The sequence below is a fragment of the Capricornis sumatraensis genome, chromosome 14 (genome assembly GCF_032405125.1).
Source record: "Capricornis sumatraensis isolate serow.1 chromosome 14, serow.2, whole genome shotgun sequence".
NCBI lineage: Eukaryota > Metazoa > Chordata > Mammalia > Artiodactyla > Bovidae > Capricornis > Capricornis sumatraensis.
In genome coordinates this window covers 13,616,661-13,640,897 of record NC_091082.1, presented here as the reverse complement: position 1 = coordinate 13,640,897, position 24,237 = coordinate 13,616,661, and the positions used below count along the sequence as shown (strand labels likewise).

Below are 24,237 nucleotides of genomic sequence, written 5' to 3'. Positions count from 1 at the left end.
CAAACTAGCTTTACAACAAATTCTCTAGGTATGAAACACAAGAGAAAAGGAAGAACAACAAAAACAAGCAAAAACAATTGAGAAAATGGTAATAGGAACACACAGGTCAATAATTACCTTGAAAGTAAATGGATTAAGTGCTCCAATCAAAAGGCACATACTGGCTGAATGAATACAAAAATAAGACCCATATATATGCTGCCTACAAGAAACCCAAGGGCTTCCCTGGTGGCTCAGAGGTTAAAGCGTCTGCCTGCAATGTGAGAGACTGGGTTTGATCCCTGGGTGAGGAAGATCCCCTGGAGAAGGAAATTGCAACCCACTCCAGTGTTCTTGCCTGGAGAATTCCACGGATGGGGGAGCCTGGTGGGCTACAGTCCACGGGGTCGCAAAGAGTCGGACACTACTGAGCGACTTCACTTTACTTCTTCTCTTCACAAGAAATCCACTTCAGACTTAGGGACATATACAGACATAAAGTGAGAGGATGGAAAAAGATATTCCATGCAAATGGAAATGAAAAGAAAGTGGGAGTAGCAATTCTCATATCAGACAAAATAGACTTTAAAATAAATAGAGTTATAAGAGATAAGGGAGGACACTACATATTGATCATGGGATCAATCCAAGAAGAAAATGTAACAATTATAAGTATTTATGCACCCAGCATAGGAGCCCCTCAATATATAAGGCAAATGCTAACTGCCATAAAAGGGCAAATTGATAGTGGCACAATAGTAGTGGGGGACATTAACACCCCACTTACACCAACAGGCATATCATCCAGACAGAAAATAAATAAAGAAATACAGCTTTAAATGACATCATAGACTAGATAGATTTGATGGATATTGATAGGACATTCACTTGAAAGTTGCAAAATACAATTTCTTCTCACGTGCACATGGAATATCCTCCAGGATAGATCACATCTTTGGTCACAAACCAAGCCTTGAAACATTTAAGAAAATTGAAATTGTATCAAGCATCTTTTCTGACCACAACAGATCGAGATTGGAAATTAATTACAAGGAAAAAAACTAAAATGTAAACACATGGAAACTAAACAGTGCCCTGCTTAATAACCAAGAGGTCATTGAAGAAATCAAAGGGGAAAAAAAAATTTATACTCAGAAACAAATGACAACAAAAACAGGACAATTCAGAACCTATGGAGTACAGCAAAAGTAATTCTAAAAGGAAAGTTATAGTGACTCAACCTCAACTGAAGAAACAAGAATAGTCTCAAATAAGCAATCTAACCTTACATCTAAAGAAACTAAAGAAAGAACAACGACAACAACAACAAAAACCCCAAAGTTAGTAAAAGGAAAGAAGAGGTCAGAGAAGAAATAAATGAAATAGAAATGAATAAAACAGTAACAAAAATCAATATAACTAAAAGTTGGTTCTTGGAGAAGATAAATAAAATATATAAACCTTTATCCAGAATCATCAAGAAAAAAAGAGAGAGGACTCAAATCAATAACATTAGAAATGAAAAAGGAGAAATTATAATTGATACCATAGAAATACAAAGGACTATAAGAGACTGCTAGAAGCAATTATATGCCAACAAAATAGACAACCTGGAAGAAAAGGACAATTTTCCAAGACTGAACCAGGAGGAATTAGAAAATATAAACAGACCAATCACAAGTAACCAGATAGAAACTGTAATAAAAAATCTTCTAAGACCAGATGGCTTCACAGGCAAATTTTATCAAATATTTAGAAACCATCTAATGCCTATCCTCAAACCTCCCCAAAAAAATGCAGAAGGAGGAACACTCCCAAACTTGTTATATGAGGCTACCATCACCCTGATATCAAAATCAGACAAAGATATCACAAAAAAGATTGTGCACCAATATCACTGATAAAAATATACTCAAAAATCTTCAACAAAATATTAGCAAATAGAATCCAATAATATGCAAAAAGGCTCATAAACGATGGTCAAGTGAGATTTATCCCAAGGATACAAAGATTCTTCTATACATACAAATCAACTTATGTGATACACTACATTAACAAAATGAAGAATGTAAACAGTATGATCATCTCAGTAGATGCAGAAAAAGTTTTTGACAAAATTCAACACCCATTTGTGGAAAAAAAAAAAAAAACCTCTCCAGAAAGTGGACATAGAGGGAATCTACCTCAACATCATAAAGGCTATATATGACAAACCCATGGCAAACATCATTCTCAGTGGCAAAAAACTGGAAACACTCACCACTATTGTTCAACATAGTTTGGAAGTCCTAGTCATGGCAATCAGAGAAGAAAAAGAAAAAAAAAAGTGGAGTCCAGGTTAGAAAAAGAACCCAGAGAAGAAAAACGAGAAGAAAAAAAAAGGAACCCAGGTTATCATTGTTTGCAGATGACACGATACTATACATAGAAAATCCTAAAGATGCCACCAGAAAAACACTAAAGTTAACCAATGAACTTGATAAAGCTTCAGGATACAATATTAATGCAAAGAACTCTCTTGCATTCCTATACACTAACAGCAAAAGATTAGAAAGAGAAATTAAGGAAACAATCCCATTTACAACAAAAAGAATAAAATACCTAGGAATAAACCTACCTAAGGAGACAAAAGGGGTGTACTCTGAAAACTATAAAACACTGATGAAAAAAGTCAAAGATAACACAAACAGTTGGAGAGATAGACCATGTTCTTGATTGAGAAGAATCAATATCATGAAAGTGAATATGCTACCCAAAGCAATCTACAGATTCAGTGCAATCCCTATCAAATTAACAATGGCATTTCTTGCACAATTAGAACAAAAAAATTTATAATTTGTATGGAAATACAAAATATCCTGAATAGTCAAAGCAATCTTGAAAAAGAAAGAGAGCTGGAAGATTCAGGCTCCCTGACTATATTACAAAGTTACAGTAATCTAGATAGTATACTATTGTCACAAAAACAGAAATATAGATCAACAGAACAGGATACAAAGCCCAGAGATAAACCCATATAGTCACCAAATCTATGGTAAAGGAGGTAAGAACATACACAGGAGAAAAGATAGTAACTTCAATAAGTGGTACTGGGAGAACTGGACAGCTATTGATATGTGCTAAATAATGAAATTAGAACACTACCTAACTCCATACACAAAAATAAACTCAAAATGGATTAAAGACCTACTGCAAGACTGAACACTTATTCTTAGAGGAAAACACAGGGAAAACACTTTTTTTCCGACAGAAATCACAGCAAGATCTTTTTGGACACACCTCTTAAAGTAATGAAAATAAAAAACAAAAATAAACAAATGGAATTTAATTAAACTTAGAAAACTTTTTCATAGCAAAGGAAACCATAAACAAGACAAAAAGACAACCCTTAGAATGAGAAAAATATTTTCAAACAAAGCAACAGACAAAAGATTAATCTTCAAATTATATAAACAGCCCACAGAGCTCAATATCAAAGAAAAAAAACAAGAAAAAATGGGCAGAAGACCTAAATAAACATTTCTTCAAGGAAGACATACAGATGCCCAAAAGGCACACAAAAATATACTCAACATCACTAATTATTAGAGAAATGTTAATCAAAATTACAATGAGGTATCACCTCACTCTGATGATAGTGGACATCATCAAAAATCTACAAGCAATGAATGCTGGAGAGGGTGTGGGGAAATGGGAACCCTCTTGCACTGTTGCTGGGAATGTAAATTGATACAGCCACTATGGCGAACTGTGTGGAGGTTCCTTGAAAAAGTAAACATAGAACTACCTTATGACCCAGCAATCCCACTGCTGGGCATATATCCTGAGAAAACCATAATTCAAAAAGACACAGGTACCCCAATGTTCACTGTAGCACTGTTTACAGTAGCCAGGACATGGAAACAACCTAGTGTCCATTAACAGATGAATAGATAAAGATGTAGTACATACATACAATGGAATATTATTCACCATATAAGGGAACAAAATTGGCCCAAAATGAATATGGTATATTAATGCATGTGGAATCTAGAAAAAAGTTACAGATGAACCTAGTTTCAGGGCAGGAATAGAGACACAGACATAGAGAATGGGCATATAACACAGGAGGAAAAGGAGAATGGAATGATCAGGAGACTAGGTTTGACATATATACACTACCATGTGTAAAATAGATAGCTAGTGGGAACCTATAGTAAAGCACAGGGAACTCAGCTCAGTGCTCTGGGATAACCTAGATGGATGGGATGGTAGGGAGAGATCTAAAAAGGAGGCAATAGATGTACACATATAACTGATTCCCTTTTTGTACAGCAGAAACTAACACATGCATTAGTTGCTCAGTCATGTCCAACTCTTTGCAACCCCATGGATATTAGCCTGCCAGGCTCCTTTATCCATGGAATTCTCCAGGCAAGAACACTGGAGTGTGTTGTCATTTCCTTCTCCAGGGGATCTTCCTGACCCAAGGATCAAACCTGGGTCTCCTGCATTGCATTGCAAGTAGATTCTTTACCATCTAAGCCACCAGGGAAGCCATAGGAAAGCAATTATATTCCAGCCAAAAAAAAAAAAAATTAACATATAGCACATAGGCCTAATCATTTTGAAGGTCTTCACTTTCCTGTGAAGGCTCCCATGTACATGCAAAAATAAGATTGATATAGTTTTCTCCTATTAATCTGTGTTATGTCAACTTAATTGTCAGGCCCAGTCAGAGATCCTAAGAGGGTAAAAGTAAAGTTTTGTCTTCCCTACAATAACATATTCGTGCCTAGAGAGACTCAGCATTAAAAAAAAAAAAAAAATCCATTCTCTTAAAATAAAGTTAAAAGCTAATCAACATGATATTAAAATATGCCTAACTTTAAAGTTCATGTAGAAACATAAACAAGTATCATTAGGAAAATCCTAAAAAAGAAAAGTAATTAGATAGGACTACCCATATTACTATTAAAACATATTATAAAACATCAATGAGTAGAAGACTATGCAATGTGTATATAAATATATAGACAAAACAATGATTGAATAGAAAGTCTACAAATAGACCCAGATATATATGAGAATTCCATATAGTATACAAAAACAATCTCAAATCAGTAAGTTGAAGATGGACTTTTTAATAAATGGTGTTGAGATAACAGGAAAGTCATATGGAAAAATATAGACTGGGATATGTACCTCATACTGTATAGTATATATTGACTCCAAATGGATCAAAGCTTTTAACATTAAAAGATATGAAAACATAAAAGTGTAGAAGAAAGCTAGGCAAATAATTCAAAACCTTGTATTTGGGAAGGCCTTTTAAATTAAGGCTTAAATTCAGACGCCATTTTAAAAGGAAGACTGATAAATTTGACAACATATATGCTTCCCAGGTGGCTCAGTGGGTAAACAATTTGCCTGCAGTGCACGAGATACAAAAGACGTGGGTTCAATCCCTGGGTCAGGAAGATCCCCTGGAAGAGGAGATCCACTCAGTATTCTTGCCTGGAGAATCCCATGGACAGAAGAACCTGGTGGGCTACAGTCCATAGGATCAAAAAGAGTCAAACATGACTGAAGCAACTTAACACACATGTGTTCATGCACCAAAGCCAAGTCTAAAGAAAAACTTTGAAGGCAAAGTTGCAGCTCACATCTGAAACAAGGTGTGAACCCTAACAGACACAAATCCATGTGAATATGTATGTCCATATACCTTAAAAATTAAGAATAAAATGCCCAACTAGTTAATAGTAAAAATAGGCAAAGGATATACCAAATAATTCACAAATATTGAGTAAATACAAACATCTCTTATTAAAACATGCTGAATTTTACTCAGAATAAGAGAAATATACATTTAAACTATAGTAAGATTTCATTTTTACCTCTTAAATTAGAAATTTTTCAACATTTTTACAAGCATTGAAGCTTTGACAGCAAACTTAGTTGGAAAATTTATGGTGAGATAGACATTTGTATACTCTGCAAAACCATGTAACTCTTACAGACAGCAATTTGGAAATAGTTTTCAAATTTTCAAATACATGTACTCTTTGACCCAGGATTCCTACCATGGAAATTTATATATCCTACAGATATAATTTATATATACAAGGTAATGCATTAGTGCATAGTTCAGAACAGAAAAAGATTGGAAAATTCATGGATTCATCAAAGAGATTATCAGCCCACACTACATCACACAATAAAATCCTGTGCAGGTATAAAAGGGAATTAATGAGAAACCTGTCTATGCACAAACACAGAGACATCTTCTGTTTATATTGATAAATAAAACATAAAGCAAGATTTAAGAGATTTAAGACTAATTTTCCTATTGGAAAGTTGTCAAATAAGAATACATACTAATTTCTTAACTTGTATTTGTAAAAGTAAACACTAGAAAAATACATGAGATGCAAATATAAGTTTATCCCTGTTTAAAGATGGAAAGGAATATGGTGATGGCAATAGAATGAAAGTGAAAATTCTCAGTGGATACCTTTTATATCATGTTTGGTTTTGCAATATATATTATATTATACATTAGCTATTTTAAAATTTTAATTTAAAAGAAAAGTATCTCTAGATTGCCTCACACTCACCCTTCTGAACAGCTGAATTCTATTTCTGATCCAAAAGAGTAATCTGTCTTAACTATCACTTGCCCATTAAGTAATTCTCCTGGGTTTCCACATCGTTTTTCTGCGAGAAAAATTAAAATGATGATTAGTGATTCCATGTACTCAAGGATATGGCATTAGAAAAGAGAGCTGATGGATCACTGTGGTAATGAAGTCTATGGTCCAGAATTTAACATACTGACCAGGGAACTAAGCTCTATTCTACATCTCCAGTGTGTACTTGGAACTTAAGCCACTCAAAATACATGTCCTTGGTCACAAAAGGTAACAAAAAAGTATAGAACTTTTGTGTATATCCATACTACTAGAAAAACATCACAGAATTTATTCTCAATTAAGAGTAAATAACAGCATCTTCTTCCAAACACAGTATTTGGGATGAGTTTTCTTTTGTATTGGAATTTTCTAGACACATAATTTTCATAATTTTATACAATGAATCTAGTTTTCAGTGTATTAAAATGAATTTGCAGTTCACTTCTGAAAAAAGTACTTAATGAATAGATTGTAAATGATAGATATATTTTTCAGTGCAACTAGGTGGCTCCTAATTTGTTTGCTTTATTCATTTGTTTGTTTTTTTCCAAAAGTGGCACACATGTGTACATTGAAATCAGTAACTGACCAACTGGATTGTTTCTTAGTGATCAGAGATATTCATTTGCATTTCTAAAGCTTAGTTCCTGAGGCAACTTTGCGAAGAAGGACAAAGCACAAATAAGAGAAATGAATGCTCATACTTACTGACACAAAACTCTTTGTAATTCCAATCGCCTGTTGCCTTACAGATAAGAAAGTAACTTTTTGAACTTATCCCGTAGCCAGGACGACATTTGTATCTCAGAGTAGTTCCAGTTTCAAATGTTGTCTCATTCAACTCATTTATTGGATAAGCAAAGTCTAAATAGGGTGGAATACCACAACTTCCTGAATACCAAAATGACAAAACACTCAAGTTAGAGCTTGAGACACAGCATCCTAAAGTTTCAGTAGCATTACTTTAGGGCAGGAACCATTCTTTTCTCCTCTAATCAAGAAAAATAATAACTCCTATTATCCCCACTGTTCAATGAATCCAGAGAGTAATTAGTAATACATGTTTGTTGATTAACGACAATGATAAAGATAAAAGGCATAAATTTTTCATTTCTTTTCTCCTATAAATGATTTATCTTAAAAGGATGACAGACAAGATTTCATCAGCCTATCAGATTGCCCATATCTGCTGACTCATATGCATCCATGCAAATCCAGAAGTCCAACAGTTTTCTTCAACAAAAGTATATCATTTCATTAATAATAACAGAAACTTACCATTTAATTGATAGTAACATTACATGAGTTTGGGTGAACTCCGGGAGTTGGTGATGGACAGGGAGGCCTGGCATGCTGCAATTCATGGGGTCGCAAAGAGTCGGACACGACTGAGCGACTGAACTGAACTGAACTGAACATTGCATAACATTGGTTGTTTCAGAGAACAGAAACTCGGTGGCTAGGAGAAGGATGACTATAACATTTCTAATTTGTCCTTTTTGCACCCTTTGGATTTTGTGTGGTCTGAAGGAAGAAACATGGAGCCCTTGAAGCATAACAATCTTAATCCTGCTTTACTTGCCAGAACAAAATGTAGGGCTGATTTATCTTTTAGGAGCCACACTAGAAGTTTACACTTTTCCTGTCCATTCTGGATAAACCCACAGGCAGTGAAGATTGTTTGGTCAGGCTAATAGATAATACAGATTTCAAGTCATGGTTGGGACAGATTGTTTTGGAAATCCCTGAAGAAGAAATTCTAGGAGGAAATGTCTATAAAATTGACTATGTGTAAAGCAAATGACCCCTACATTCCAAATTATTCCAAATCCCCTTAAGTTCCAAATTCCACATAAATTCCAAATTTCGCCAAATAAACCCTTTGTTGCTAAAGCTGAATTTCTGCTAAAAGCTTAATCAGCTCTTTGTTAGTCTTGAAAGTGAAGGAGCAAATGATCGTGAAACTTTGCTGACAATTTGAACTTCTCTCCCTATTACTCACCAAGAACAGTAGCCAACAGAGTAGCAACCAAGGTTACTTGGAACAGAATTGGATCAGAGATACTCCACAGCCTAGAGAAGGGCCAGGATGCCATTGTCCCCTTGCTATGAAGGATCATAACTGGAACTCTCTGATGCTTCATTGACACTTTTCTGCTGAAAGAACTCAATTTAAAAAACAATCATTGAATTCCTACTTGTCATAAAGCACTAGGATCATGCTATGGGATCCATGTTTTGAAGAAATTACAGCCTAGAGTTGGAAGAAAAGACAGGTGCACAAATGTTGCAACACAAAACAGTAGGTGTTAGCCTCTGAAGAAGCACTCTGCTCATGAAAGAGATTCATTCCAAATGGAGAGATGGGAGGTAGCTTAATCTGAGTTAGGTATTCTGCAAAAGTTAGAAAATGTAGGCAGGGCACATTGGGGAACAGTACATAGCACTACAGTTTGGCTGGAAAGTAAGGTGTTGCAGAGGGTTGTTAACCAGGAGGCAGCTCACAGGTGTGTCTGAATGGGACATAAGAGCCAAGGTTAGGAATTTATGGACACTACTCTTTAGAGAGTAAAGAGCCATTGTTTCTCAGTTTTGTTTTGATTTGTTTTTGTTTTAGGTGTGTTTGTTTTTAATATGTCCTTAGAGTGATACATCATTGTACCTTAATATCACTTGAGTGGATGTATTAACTATACATGATAGATTGAAGTGAACAGAGGAGAAACAAGGAGATTGATTAAGAAAGCTATTGTAGTTGGCCGGGTGAGCCACAGAGATATCAGACCAAGGAAATGGCAAAGGAGTTAGAGAAATGAAATAAACTTAAAACAAAACAAAAAGCAGGAAGATTATAAGATAGAGAAAAAAAGAGTTGGATCATCATGTATAATGCAGTTCCTCATGACAACTATCAACTGAAACAATAAACCAAGCAATTTGCAGTTTTAGGGGGAAAAGATGGTTTTATCTATAGACATATGTAGGGGCTTTCCAGGCGGCTCAGCGGTAAAGAATCCACATGACAAGCAGGAGACACAGGTTCCATCTCTGGGTCAGGAAGATCCCCTGGAGAAGGAAATGGTAACCCACTCCAGTATTCTTCCCTGGAAAATCCCATGGGTAGAGAAGCCTGGCAGGCTACAGTCCATGGCGTCGCAAAGAATTGGACATGACTTAACAACTAAACAATAACAACACAGGGGTGTGTGTGTGTGTGTGTGTGTGTGTGTGTGTGTGTGTGTATAGGTGGCTCAGACGGTAAAGTGTCTGTTTACAATGCAGGAGACCTGGGTTCGATCCCTGGGTTGGGAAGATTCCCTGGAGAAGGAAATGGCAACCCACTCCAGTACTCTTGCCTAGAAAATCCCGTGGATGGAGGAGCCTGGTGCAGGCTACTGTCCATGGGGTCGCAAAGAGTCGGACACCACTGAGCGAAATCACTATCACTTACATATAGGTATATAAATAAAAATATATGTGACAAATGTACTTTCATTATTTAATTAGACTATTTAAAGACTTATTTAAAGCTAAATCGTGAAGAACATTTTCTCTTCACCACACTCCTGTTCCCATTGGGAGAAAAAAAAAAAACAGTGTATCTTAAATTTACATTAGAATTAGTCTTTGTCTTCAAAGGAACACATGAAGTTAAGCCCCAATGAAATACTGAATTTCATCTTTTATTCTGATACTTGTTAGATCCACAGGATTCTACTCTCCCCATGTGTCCATAATTCATATTAATTGCATATCCATTTAGGTAAAAGAGGTCCCCTCAATATTTGCCTCAAAGATGTTTCTGTCCCACATTTAGAGGTAAAAAGTTCATAGTGGCCCTTCACACAACACGGAGGGCTCCAGCTTCTTCACTGAGCAAAGACTCGTCTAATCTTACCTTTGCAAAACTCAGTTCTGACACTCAGGCCTCCCACCTGCTATCAGCTGTGGGTAACTCCACCCCTACCCCATGAGTCTGGACTTGGCCACTAGGAAAATTCTGCAAAAAAAAAAAAAAACACCTGTTGAAGAATTTATCAAATAGCTTTAGTTATTTAAAATGTGCTTGCAGAATTTGTACTGTAAAAGTTGAAAAGAGTCAGGACCAGAATTCTGAGCCCCTGTTTTTTCTTGTTTTCCCTTCCCTGTTTTCTTAATACCTCCCTTCTGATCTCTAGTCTCTACTCCTAGCAATCTGATGAGACTGCAGACAGTTGCGGGTACACCAGGCTCCACACTGAAATGTTGTTGAATGACGACCCCCAGAGGAGAAGAATTCAATCCGGGGCCAGAGACGAGGCTTGATCACTCAGAGCTTTTGTGTAATAAAGTTTTATTAAAGTTTAAAGGAGATAGAGAAAGCTTCTGACATAGGCATCACAAGCAGGCAGAAAGAGTACCCCCCTGCTAGTCTTCAGCTAGATGTTATATAGTCACTAGCAGTCTGTTAATGAAAAAAAGGAATGTCTTAAAACTCAGAATGGCACCAGACCCCTCACCCGTAAGATGCATTCTGTGATAATCTTGGCACCAAATGGTTCATCTTGGGCTGTGAAATTATTAACTTGAACCTTGAAGAAGGGCAGATCACCAAACAAATAGTTTCATTTACATAGATTAGAGGAACAATATCTGAGTATAACACACTGGTTTGTCAAATAGGTTCTGAGCCAAAAGGCGGAACCGACTTGAAGACAGAGTTTGGGTAAATGTATAGTATATTAGCATAGCTTAAGAGAAACATTTCCATAAGAAAAAGGCATTGGTAAACTTCAGGTGAAACCAGGTGTCACTATGGCAACACAGAATTTTAAGAGAAACCTCCTTTTAAATTTGTATAGAGAAGGAAAAAATATCGCTAGTTTGTTTCCTCCTGCCACTTAAGAGAGATAAAAATGTCTGACACTTGCAGGCTATTTCCTCCGTTTGGAGACCCCTGGCCTTCCTGCCTGTTACCCTCTCATTCCCCCCTTTTCTTTTAGGAGAATTATGTTGCCTAGGAGAAAGGGGCATCGTTTTCGTTCCATAACTGCTTCCGAGCTGAGAAGGGGCGTTGTCCCTAAATTGGCGAGACAACATATTCTCCTAATCGTCACATTGAGGATATCTGATCTAGGGGCCCCAAATAGTAGTTGGAAGAAGTTGCAGCAGTAGCAGGAGTTTGAGCAACCATTTGTAACTTAAAAGCTTTCATGCGGCTAGAAACAAATCCAGTTATGCAATTACAGATGCAGGGAGCAAACAGTAAAAACAAAACAATAAGAATTATTGTAATTAAGATAGTTGTCCACCATGGGGAATCAGTTAACGTCTCTCAAAGTGAGGCAATTGAGGCTTCAGGAGTATTCATGGCCCCAGTCACACAAAAGCTCTGAGCGATCAAGCCTCGTCTCTGGCCCCGGATTAAATTCTTTGCCTCCGGGGGCCAAGAATCCCAACAGCGTGATTCAACAACAACCTTCCAACATGATGAAAAACAGTCCCCTAAATCATCTGCAAATTTTACAAAATATCACAAATTTCTCCCGCCCAATTAAAGCTGTTATAAACTATAAAAACCATAAGAATCAGTTTCTTTCATTTTTGATGTCAGTAAATGTGTCATGTTTATTGAATTTCAGTGAAATTAAAGAGATTTAAGAATATCAATGTGTTGGCAAAATAGAATTTGACTGTAATCAAGAGGATAACAGTATAGAGTAAAATTTTTCCCATATGAATTGCTGTAGTTGTTACAATATTCACAAGAAAAATGTACACACAGAACATAATCAGAAAAATATTTGTGAGTATATTTATAAAGATACAGCCATAGATTGAATCGTTAGTTTCAGGAAATTGAGCAATACTTAAAATATTATTTCAAAGATAATATTCATTAGTTGTGTTCAAAAAAAATATTTATAACCATTGAATACATTCAAAATGAATACTTCTTAGAATGATATTAACTAAACTGATAATGTGATAAGTTCAGCAAATTGATTTCAGTGAACTGATCCTTCAGAAATGGGCATTCATCAAACTGGTTTCTGATGACTAACTTTTTAGTTATAAACCAGCTGATCTGGACAACCCAGATCCCTGACATTTCTAAACATGTTCTTACCTTCTACGCCTGCCCATGTCATCTTCCCTCTCGTCTTTTCCTCTTTAGTTCCTACTCATTCCAGCGGTCCCTTCTCCAGGGTCCCCTCCTGTGGTCCAGACCAGTCTCCAGCTTCCAGTTACAACTGAGTGTTTATAATTCTGATTCTGACTCAGCTTAACTGACAGCTGAGGTCTGTCTTCCCCATTGGACCACAAGTTCCTTGAAGTCAGAAGGTGGGCTGTTAGTCATCTTTTTCCTCCAAGATACCTAGCCCTGTACCTCACTCAAAGTGCTCAAAAAATGTTTGTTGAATTTACTTTCAAAAGTACCTAGTGCTAAAAGTATGTTTTCAAGAAAAATAATACCATTCCATGTCTACTGTTACACTGCTTGCTTTGTCAAGGTCAGATTTTAGCTGATTTTAAAACAAGGCACATCTGCTATCTTAATGAGAACAGATCCTAGTGATTTTACTCTAGGCTGTTCCCCATCCTTAACCCAAAGTTACCATAACATCAACTATAAAACATAGGATAGTAGTGAACGAAAGAATAAACAAACACCACAGTCTATGACAGAGCTAAAAGGCAGCCACACACACGTACAGATCCCATACTGTGGTGAGATTAATGGCATGGCCACAGACACAGGGCTGGGGACTGTGACACAGCAGGACACCATGTGGCCAGACCCTGGGATATGAACGCTGAAGTCAGACCTAGGCCATGTGGATTCAGTCCTGGTTACCCCACACAGCAACTGTGTGCTCATGGGCAAGAGAGTCAGCTCTCTAAGCTCTCAACTTCCATATTTATAAACTGAAAATAACTATACATGTCTCCCAAAATTGCTGAGAAGGTTTGGTTTGGTGCATGGACAGCACATAGTAAATATCCATGAGAAATGTTAAGGAAGAGGATAACAGCATTTGTGTTGGAATGTGATTCTAACAGAACCAGAACTCCTAGAGTCAAAACATCATCATGAAAATGACATAAAATCATAATGGCTACAATTCCAGGAGACTTTAGCTAAGCCCTGATAAAGAGGAAAACACTCTGGACTTGGGTCAGAAGTCTTAGGCAGGTTTCCACTGTGCCCCATGGTAATAGTGAGGCCCAGTGCATGCTGCATGCTAAGTCGCTTCAGTCCTGCCCAACTCTGCAACACTGTGGACCATAGCCCACCAGGCTTCTGTGTCCATGGGATTCTCCAGCCAAGAATACTGGAGTGTGTTGGCATTTCCTTCTCCAGGGGATCTTCCCCACCCAGGGATCGAACTTTTGTCTCTTTTATTTCCTGCATTGGCTGGTGGTTTCTTTACCACTAGAGTCACCTGGGAAGTGAGACCCAGGACCATACCCATAGCAATAACAATGGCACCCCCAGGGGTCCCTCCTAGACTTCTGCTTCCCTCATCTTAACTCTCTTCTGGGAAGGAACTCATTCGCTCTATGACCATCACCTATGAATCATTCACAGACCTCTGGGCCCAACTGTCTCCTGCAGGTACAAAAACTTATATGTGCCATAAACTCAATTATTAATAAAAAATCTTACTCTGTATTGTTACTTACCACATGTCAATTTTGAGCCTTTCCAGCCTGCCTCCTTTACTCTTGTTGCTAACTAGAAAATTCCTGTGCTGAGCCTTATGACTGGAGTTTTACAAAAGACTGTGAAAAAAATCTCTGCAAAATAAGGAGGAATAATTTTCTCTTCCCTTGAAATTACAGAATAGCAGATACCTACATCATAAATTGACCTGCAAATGTTATATCTAACAAAGGGATGGTTTCCAACACTTGACCATAACTTGTAACTTTTGAAAGTCTAAAATTCTAACTGGTTATCTTAGAAAATTATTTTTTGTCTTAGATAATATTTGTGAGGTGAGGTGAAGTCGCTCAGTCGTGTCCGACTCTTTGCGACCCTGTGGACTGTAACCTACTAGGCTTCTCTGTCCATGGGATTCTCCAGGCAAGAATACTGGAGCGGATTGCCATTTCCTTCTCCAGGGGATCTTCCTGACCCAGGGATCGAACCTGGATCTCCCACATAGGGGGCAGATGCTTTAACCTCTGAGCTCCAGGGAAGCCTTGTGAACTTCTTAGCAAGTCCAAAAATAAGTTGTTACACTTTCTTCACTTGCAGTCCTGAACATAAATTAACACTTTTGACTGTTGGATTTCTTTTCATTAAATTTCAGCTTTATTGAGGCATAGGTGACTAAATTGCAAGATACTTAAAGTGTACATCGTGATGATTTGACAGAGGTATACGTTATGAAAGTATTTCTCCCTGCTCCCCTTCTAATTAATTAACACATCCATTATATCACATATTTGACTTTTCCCCACAGTGTAATTAAAAAATAAGTGACATACATCGTTGCATAAGTTTAAGGTATATAGCATGATGATTTGATTTATACAAATTGTGAAATAATTACCATAATAGGTCCAGGTAACATTCATCTTCTCATATAGATACAATAAATAGAAAACAAAGAAAAAAAGACAAAATTTTTCCTAATGGTGAGAACTCATGATGAATCTTCAACAACTTTCCAGTATATGAAGCAGTTAATCATGGTTGTTGTGCTGTACATTACATGCCTAGCACTTATTTATCTCATAAATAGAAGTTCACACCTTTTAATCACATTCTTCCAACCCTCCCCCCACCAACCCAACTCATGCCCTCCACCTCTGGTAACCGCAAGTTTAATCTCTTTTTCTATAAATTTGTTTTGGATGGTTTTGGTTTTTTGTTTTCTTTTAGATTCCACAAAGAAGTATACCTTTTCTTTGTAGGAATGACATTTAAGTTCTATTGCCTTGGCAAATTTCAATTGTACCTTACAGTATTACCACTGTGTTTTACATTAAGTCCTTAAACCTTCATCTTATAGCTGAAAATTTATACCCTTTTACCAACGTCTCCTTGTTTTTCCCATCCCCCAGCCCCTGGCAACCACTTCTTAGATTTCTTAAGAAAAAAAAATGTTTTTAATATTTGTTGTAATAAATCTCAAGGTTCAGCTCAGTATTTCCAACTGCTTTATTTGTATCTCCCAGATATCTTGACTCTAACATATCCAAAACTAAACATACCATCTTCTTTCTAACACTGCTTGACCTTTGCTTTCTGTCTCAACTAAGATAATAATCACCACTCGGTTTTCCAGACTAGAAACCTACGAAACCTAGCTTCCTCTCTTTTGTCACCTTTCCATATGCAAAGTTACCAAGTCTTGTCACGTTGGCTGCAGAAACACTAAGAATCTGTCATTCTCTCTTCTACCTACTACCGTGGTGGTCAAGGTTTACGTTCTCAGAGTTTCCTTCACTCCACCCTGTGTGATTGTTAAGTTGCTTCAGTCGTGTCTGACTCTTTGTGACGCTATGGACTGTAGCCCTCCACGCTCCTCTGTCCATGGGATTCTCCAGGCAAGAATACTGGAGTGGGTTGCCAGGCCATCCTCCAGGGGATCTTCCTGACCCAGGGATCAAACCCAAGTCTCTCAGGTCTCCTGCATTGGCAGGCGGATTCTTTACCACTAGCACCACCTGGGAAGCCCTACACCACCCACCCTACACCACAGCAAAAGCCTCCAAACAACTGCAAGCCAGCTTTCACATTGATGCTGTTATATTCCTAAGAAGCAATTTATAAATTACTAAACTGTTAGCTATTTAAAAACACCCACGTTTCCCAGTTCTCCAGGTTCCCATAAGTTGTGCAACTCTCCCTCTACTTCTGCTCACTTAAAACACTGTGCTTCAACCACACACATGTGCTTATCTTTCCCAAAATGTATCCTAGAACTTTCTAAACACCTGCAAGCACTTTCATATGATGTCTCTTAGTGTATGAACGTTCTTAACTCCCAGCCTCTCCATGATGCACTTATCCAGATCGAATGCCACCTCATTGGTGAAGAATTACCCAACCCCTACACCCAAGAAATATCAGTCTTTGCTATGCTTCCCTAATTACCTTGCTGACATCTTAGTTGTAACACCACATTGTATTGTAACTATCTATTCACTTTTGCCCCTTGAGTGTAGGACCCTTGAAGGCAAAAAAGGTGTTTATCCAACCTTCCAGTTTCTAACCTAATATTAACTGGCATAATAATAGTTATCTAATAAATGTGAAACAAATGAAATGCAAATTAATTTTGTCCTCAGAGTGAGAATGACTAAACACCTACTGAGGACCAAATGAAATAATCTGTGGGAAGTGCTTTGTAAATTTTGAAGAGATGATTCAGTGATTCATCTCCCCTTGCTGGTTCCCAGGGTGTGTGGTGACTCATTGGGCCAGTGGAGCATTTCCAGTTCATCACCATGACTCATTGTGGTCCCGCAGCAGAGCCTGCACAGGACTCAGCAAACCACAGAGTATGGAGATGGAGGCTCTGACTTACGAGCTGAGGAGACCTGATTTGAGTCCCAGCAATGCCAGTCAATTTCTGTGATCTTGAAGAAGCTATATCAGCTCCCCAGTATCAGTTTCTCATCCTTAAAATGATGACATTAAACTTAGATTATCCTTCTATTCCCTACAAACCCTAGGATTATGGAATTACCCACTGAAAAGCTAAGACTTTCTTAGCAATGCCCTGATATTTCACTATCACCTTTTAAATCCCTACAGAAATGAAACCAACTCAAGAACTATAGTCACTATGGAGGATCTCTTGTGAAAAATACCATTGGCATTTGTAAAGCAGTACAATTTGAGAGGCTCTGGGAAAATCCTCAGCCTCCAAATTTCCCCTCTCATTAGAGATTACTTTTTAAACTAAGTTATTTATTAATTATAATTTATTTAATTATTAAATATTAAAATTTATTTCTTTAAAATTCCCTTTTTAAAAATTCAGATACCTCTGGAAAAAAATAACTTTTTTTCTCAAGTTCCAAGTGAGTGTCTCCTGGCTCACACCTGTACTCTCAATCACATTCCTTGCAGACTCCAGAAAGAACTTGCTTCCACAGTTTTCTCTTTCCTAGAATTTCTTTAAATCTCATCAGCTCCTTCTTTCTGAGCCATATTATAATGTATCTCTAAAATTAATATAAACATGCTTTGATGTTTCTTCCCCTTCTGGGCACTCTACTTTGTATTCTCCTTTACTACTACATTTAGGGACAGAACAAGAGTCAGCAAACAGAAGGGTGGTTGAAGAATTAAAACTCAAACCAGAGGAGTACTATGTCTTGCCCAGTGAAAAGAGAAGGCGATTTTAAGAAGGAAAGCTAATCAACAACCAGATTCAAAAACTGAGGGAGAGAAAAGAAATCAGAACAATTCAGACCTCTAGCTTCAGACACTAACTGGACACTGACCAAAATCCTCCTTCCGAGTAAATCTAAAGGTCTTTGCTGTCAGTGATGGAGGAGATAAGGGGTTCATAAAATCTTTAAAGGAAATTGCACCAATTTTCAGAATGTAGACTTTGGAAACTGGTCTCCTATGTCTCTCTTTGGGACATCTGGCTTACCTCCTGTCTCAACTTCCCCATGTGGAGAGATGGTAAAGGATTTATAAACCAACACTCTCAACTTTTAGGTGCAATAATAAGAATAACTTCCTACTTCTTTCTCTCTTCAGTTTATTAGTATGCATTATTATTCCCCCACTTATAATAGAAAATCGAGGCTCAGTAGGGATTACAAGTACTTTTCAAGTCACATTGTCTCCTAATGCAGTATCCCTAAAAAGATTTCTGTTGAAAACACTCCAAGTTTTGTCTCTGTATTATCCTTATAATCATGTTCTCTTTAAAGGGCCAAACAACCAGCCTTTCCCCCAAAGTACCCCAAATAATCCACTGACCTGCAGACAGCTGAGGAAGAAGACTCTATCATTGTTCCTTGGGTAGTTTCTTAAGGAGGAAGACTGCTTTGATCTGAAATAGCTTTAGTTCCTCCCCAGATAAGAGTTTAAAAGAATACCCTGAAGTTGACCCCACCAAAAAGTCCCTCACTTCCCTCACCAGTCATGTGGTTGGCTGTTCAGGGACGGCCAGATAGAAATGGATGGGCAGACACTCTCTATACCCAGTGAATCATTACCCAGTGAATGATTAACAGCATAAATAAAGCAGTAGCGTTTATCTAATCTCCTTCTTCTTCACTAGCCCTTTCTTGATAATATGTTGCAATTGTTTATTTTCTTCTCTGCCAACCATTTCCCCTAAGTAGAAGGGTAATATAAATTTGATGCCAGAATTCTTTTTTATTTTCCCCATAAACAAAAGAGGGTTATACAACATGCAAACCAGCTATCCTGGAAACTTTGAATAGTGCAGGGTTCAAACTAGGTCCACAAAAGTGATACACTTTCCAAGATTCTAGGTCCAACAGGCTTTCCTGGGGCTCATGGGATGGCTGACCTTCCCCTGCACTGGTCTCCAACCCACTCCAAAAAAGTACAGAAGGTGAGGAGCTTAACACACTTACTGAGTTCCTGGCAATGTGCAGAGTTGCTTGGAACATAATTAGTACTTCAAAATTGCGTGACCTCCAGAAGTTGGTCTACCATTGAGCGCTGCTCAGAAGGATGCAATGAAGGGTCAGCCATGTTTGTTATCACATGTGGTCCTAAGAATGCACTCCAACCTTATCCAGTTAAGCTCTTAATCCTCAGGATTAAGGTTTTGTGCTCAGGGGACTGCTACTAAAGAGAAATTTCTCATGACCATTTCACTTTTTCTGTGCATGCGTGCATGCTAAGTCACTTCAGTCATGTCTGACTCTTTGCAACCCTATGGACTATAGCCCCCATGCTTTTCTGTCCGTGGGATTCACCAGGCAACAATACTGGAGTGAGATGCCATTTTCTCCTCCAAGGGAGCTTCCAGACACAGGGATCTGAACGTGGGTCTCTTAGGCCTCCTGCATTGGCAGGCAGGTTCTTTACCACTAGTGCCCAAAATCTCATAATATTTTCAGAAAAAGAGTTGAACCACAGAAGAGGTTTTGACAAAATATAGGAAATCTGAGCATGGCATTGAATGAAAAAGTGGAAATTATTAGATGAAAATAAGAAAGATACTAGAAGTAAAAAGAGCATAAATGAGGAATTACCTGGTGGTCCAGGGCTCAGCAGCAGTAGCAGCAGGACTGGAAAAGGTCAATCCTCATCCCAATTCCCAAGAAGGGAAGTACTAAAGAATGTGCTAGCCATTGGACAGTTGCTCTCATCTCCCATGCTAGTAAGGTCATGCTTAAAATCTTGCATGCTAAGCTTCAGCATTATGTGAATCAAGACCTTCCAGATGTCCAAGCTGGGTTTAGAAAAGGAAGAGGAACCAGAGACCAAATTGCCAACATTTGTTGGATTATAGAGAAAGCAAGGGACTTTCAGAAGAACATCTATCTCTGTTTCATCTTTGACTGTGTGGATCATGACAAACTGCAGAAAGCTCTTAGAGAGGTGGGAATACCAGACCATCTTACCTGTCTCCTGAGAAACCTGTTTATGGGTCAAGAAGCAACAGTTAGAACACTGTGTGGAACAACTGATTGATTTAAGATCAAGAAAGGAGTAGGACAGGGCTGTCTGCTATCACCCTGTTTGTTTAATCTATACACTGAGCACATCAGGAGAAATGCACACTGGGTGAGTTACAAGCCAGAATTAAGATAGGTGGGAGAATCATAAACAACCTCAGATATGTGGATGTTATCACTGTAATGGCAGAAAGCAAAGAGGAACTAAAGAACCTCCTGATGAGGGTGAAGGAGAGTGAAAGAGCCGACTTAAGAATAAATATTAAAAAAAAAAACCTAAGATCATAGCATTCAGCCCCATTACTGCATGGCAAATAGAAGGGGAAAGTTGGAAGTAGTGACAGATTTCCTCTTCCTTGTCTCCAAAATCACTGTGGATGGTGACTGGCAGCCATGAAAGCAGAAGACAATTGCTTCTTGGCAGGAAAATGATGATAAACCTAGACAGTGTGTTGAAAAGCAGAGACATTGCTGACAAAGGTCCATATAGTCAAGGCTATGGTCTTTCCAGTGGTCATGTATGGTTGTGAGAGTTGGACCATAAAGAAGCCAGAGCACCAAAGAATTGATGCCTTTGAACTATGGTGCTGGAGAAGATTTCTGAAAGTCTCCTGGACAGCAAGGAGATTGAAACAGTCAATCTGATGGAAGATCAACCCTGAATATTCACTGGAAAGACTAATGCTGAAGCTGAAGCTGAAGCTCCAGTATTTTGGTCATTGGATGTGAATAGATGATTCATTGGAAAAGTCCCTGATGCTGGGAGAGATTGAGGGCAGAAGGAGAAGAGGGCATCAGAGGATGAGATAGCTGGGCGGCATCACCGATGCAATGAACATGAACTTGGGCAAACTCCCAGAGAGGGACAGGGAAGCCTGAGAGATAGGGAGGTTGCAGTCCATGAGGTTGCAAAGAGTCAGACACAACTGGGTGACTGAATAACAACAACCAGAGGCTAGGACTCAAGACTTCCACTGCCAGGGCCCAGGTTCAATCTTTGTTCAGAGAACTAAGATCCTGCAAGCCATGTGGTGGGGCCAAAAAAAGAAAGAGAGAGAGAGAACATGGGCCAAGTCACAAAAGTGAAGCTGATTTGGGAATTTAACAAAAATGAGCCTGGCATACTGTAGCCCATGGGATCGCAAAGAGTCGGCCACAACTGAGTGACTGATCTGAACTGAGAATAAAAGAGGATCCAAAATTATGCAGTCTTGACAATGAAGTTAGAGGAACTATAACCTTTAAAGCTGGGTCATCAAATTCCATTTCTCAGTCTGAGTCCTTTTCTTTACTTTCCATAGTGACTGTTCCGAATTTTTCTCTCCAGTTCACCAAACTGTCTTACTCTCAGTAAATAATCTTGCCTCCTACTTTACTAAGAAATCATTCCACATTAGCTTCTCTCTTCCTCCAATTGTCTTCCCTATTTACTCTTGTGTCAGAAGAGATTTATTTTCTTTCCTTACTTATTTTCAATGTATGTCATCCTGAAATGTTCCCTCAGTCTTATCAAACCTCAAATTCAAGTTTTCTTCTGTTGTGAGATGTTGAACTTCTCAAAAGAATCTCCTATGTTTCAAGCCCACTTTTTCTCTACAGTCACTCTTCATCCCTCCCATTGTGGTCTTCAATCTGGCTTCCTCCCACTCTACTGACACACCTCTGTGACATATGCCCTTGTCTCCAAATTCAAAATTTTTTTTAACTCATCAATTTTGGCTTCTCAGCAGCCTCTAACAATTGTGGATCACCTCCTTTCTGAAGCTTCTCCTTCGACTGCCATAACCCTAAATTTTCCTGTCTTTTCTTGTTTGTTATTACCTTCTCTTCCTACTTTTCAACCCCAAATGCAGATACATCCCAAGTTCTTCTTTTTAAAATGTTTCTCTTCACATCTTTTTATCTTACCTGTTCTCATGGCTTTAACTGTTCCCTGTAGAGACAGCCCCATAATACACCTTTATCTTTCATTTCTCTTTGAAACTCAAGCTGACATTTTTTATTGCCCATTAGAAATCTTATAAGCACCTTTATACACAAGGAAGAACTTCTCATTTCCTGTCCAGAAACTTCACCTTCTGACCACAAGATTAATTCAGGCTTCCCGGAATGGAATTTCAGACTCACCTTTAAACCTTTCCTCCCCTCATCCTCCAATGCTCATAAGTTGACAAGTTGTTTTGATTTCACAATGTCTCTCAAGTCTGCTGTTTCTTTTCTATTTCTCATGCCATCAAACTGGTTCAGGTTTTCATTGTCTCTTAGGTGGACTACTGCTGTGGCTTTTTCCTTGGTTTCTCTGTCTCAGTCTTTTTCCTGCTATACCTCTACAACATACTGTTGTGAGAGAAACCTATGTTCTGTCCTTATCACTTCCTTGCTTGGAAGTTTTCCATCTCTACTCACTGTCTACAAAATAAAGTTCAACTTTTCGAACTTGACATTTAAAGTCCTCCATAAACTGGCTTTAATGTATCTTTCCTTCTCTCTGATCACCTCTCATGCTTTATCCAGGCTATGCGGATTACCCTAAATATGCTCCATCCTTCTTGCCTCTTTGCACCACCTTTTTTATTTATTTCTTTGTTGTTGTTGATCCAAATTATTTTATTTTTTATTATAAATTTATTTATTTTATTTGGACGCTAATTATTTTACAATATTGTATTGGTTTTGCCATTCATCAACATGAATCTGCCACGGGTATACACATGTTCCCCATCCTGAACCCCCTTCCCTCCTCCTTCCCTGTACCATCCCTCTCAGTCATCCCAGTGCACCAGCCCTAAGCATCCTGTATCCTGCATCGAACCTGGACTGACGATTCGGTTCATATATGATATTATACATGTTTCAATACCATTCTCCCAAATCATCCCACCTTCTCCCTCTCCCACAGAGTCCAAAAGACTGTTCTATACATCTGTGTCTCTTTTGCAGTCTTGCATACAGGGTTATCGTTACCATCTTTCTAAATTCCATATCTATGCATTAGTATACTGTATTGGTAATTTTCTTTCTGGCTTACTTCACTCTGTATAATAGGTTCCAGTTTCATCCACCTCATTAGAACTGATTCAAATGTATTCTTTTTAATGGCTGAGTAATACTCCATTGTGTACATGTACCACAGCTTTCTTATCCATTCATCTCCTGATGGACAACTAGGTTGCTTCCATGTCCTGGCTATTATAAACAGTGCTGTGATGAACATTGGGGTACATGTGTCTCTTTCAACTCTGGTTTCCTCGGTGTATATGCCCAGCAGTGGGATTGCTGGGTCATAAGGCAGTTCTATTTCCAGTTTTTAAAGGAATCTCCACACTGTTCTCCATAGTGGCTGTACTAGTTTGCATTCCCACCAACAGTCTAAGAGGGTTCCCTTTTCTCCACACCCTCTCCAGCATTTATTGCTTGTAGACTTTTGGATAGCAGCCATTCTGATTGGCATGAAATGGTACCTCATTGTGGTTTTGATTTGCATTTCTCTGATAATGAGTGCTGTTGAGCATCTTTTCATGTGTTTGTTAGCCATCTGTATGTCTTCTTTGGAGAAATGTCTGTTTAGTTCTTTGGCCCATTTTGTGATCGGGTTGTTTATTTTTCTGGAATTGAGCTGCATAAGTTGCTTGTATATTTTTGAGATTAGTTGTTTGTCAGTTGCTTCATTTGCTATTGTTTTCTCCCATTCTGAAGGCTGTCTTTTCACCTTGCTGATAGTTTCCTCTGTTGTGCAGAAGATTTTAAGTTTAATTAGGTCCCATTTGTTTATATTTGCTTTTATTTCCAATATTCTGGGAGGTGGGTCACAGAGGATCCTGCTGTGATGTATGTCGGAGAGTGTTTTGCCTATGTTCTCCTCTAGGAGCTTTATAGTTTCTGGTCTTACGTTTAGGTCTTTAAGCCATTTTGAGTTTATTTTTGTGTGTGGTGTTAGAAAGTGATCTAGTTTCATTCTTTTACA

At 38.1% G+C, this 24,237-nt stretch overlaps 1 protein-coding gene across 7 annotated transcripts in view; it reads right to left on the bottom strand.

Annotated features, from left to right (window-relative positions):
- Window positions 1-18,770, bottom strand: part of C4BPA (complement component 4 binding protein alpha) — a 57,061-nt gene extending 38,291 nt beyond the window's left edge. The window contains exons 1-5 of one of the 7 annotated variants that reach the window (XM_068986611.1): window positions 18,595-18,766; window positions 10,552-10,653; window positions 8,656-8,819; window positions 7,362-7,544; window positions 6,579-6,678 (exon numbers count right to left, since the gene is read on the bottom strand). In XM_068986611.1, the coding sequence (XP_068842712.1) occupies window positions 6,579-6,678; window positions 7,362-7,544; window positions 8,656-8,797 (425 nt within the window). In that variant the 5' untranslated portion in view covers window positions 8,798-8,819; window positions 10,552-10,653; window positions 18,595-18,766. Of the gene's footprint in view, window positions 1-6,578; window positions 6,679-7,361; window positions 7,545-8,655; window positions 8,820-10,551; window positions 10,654-18,594 lie in introns of all 7 variants that reach the window. The other 6 variants (XM_068986613.1, XM_068986612.1, XM_068986614.1 and 3 more) reach the window with 6 other exon arrangements.
- Window positions 18,771-24,237: the final 5,467 nt, after the last annotated feature.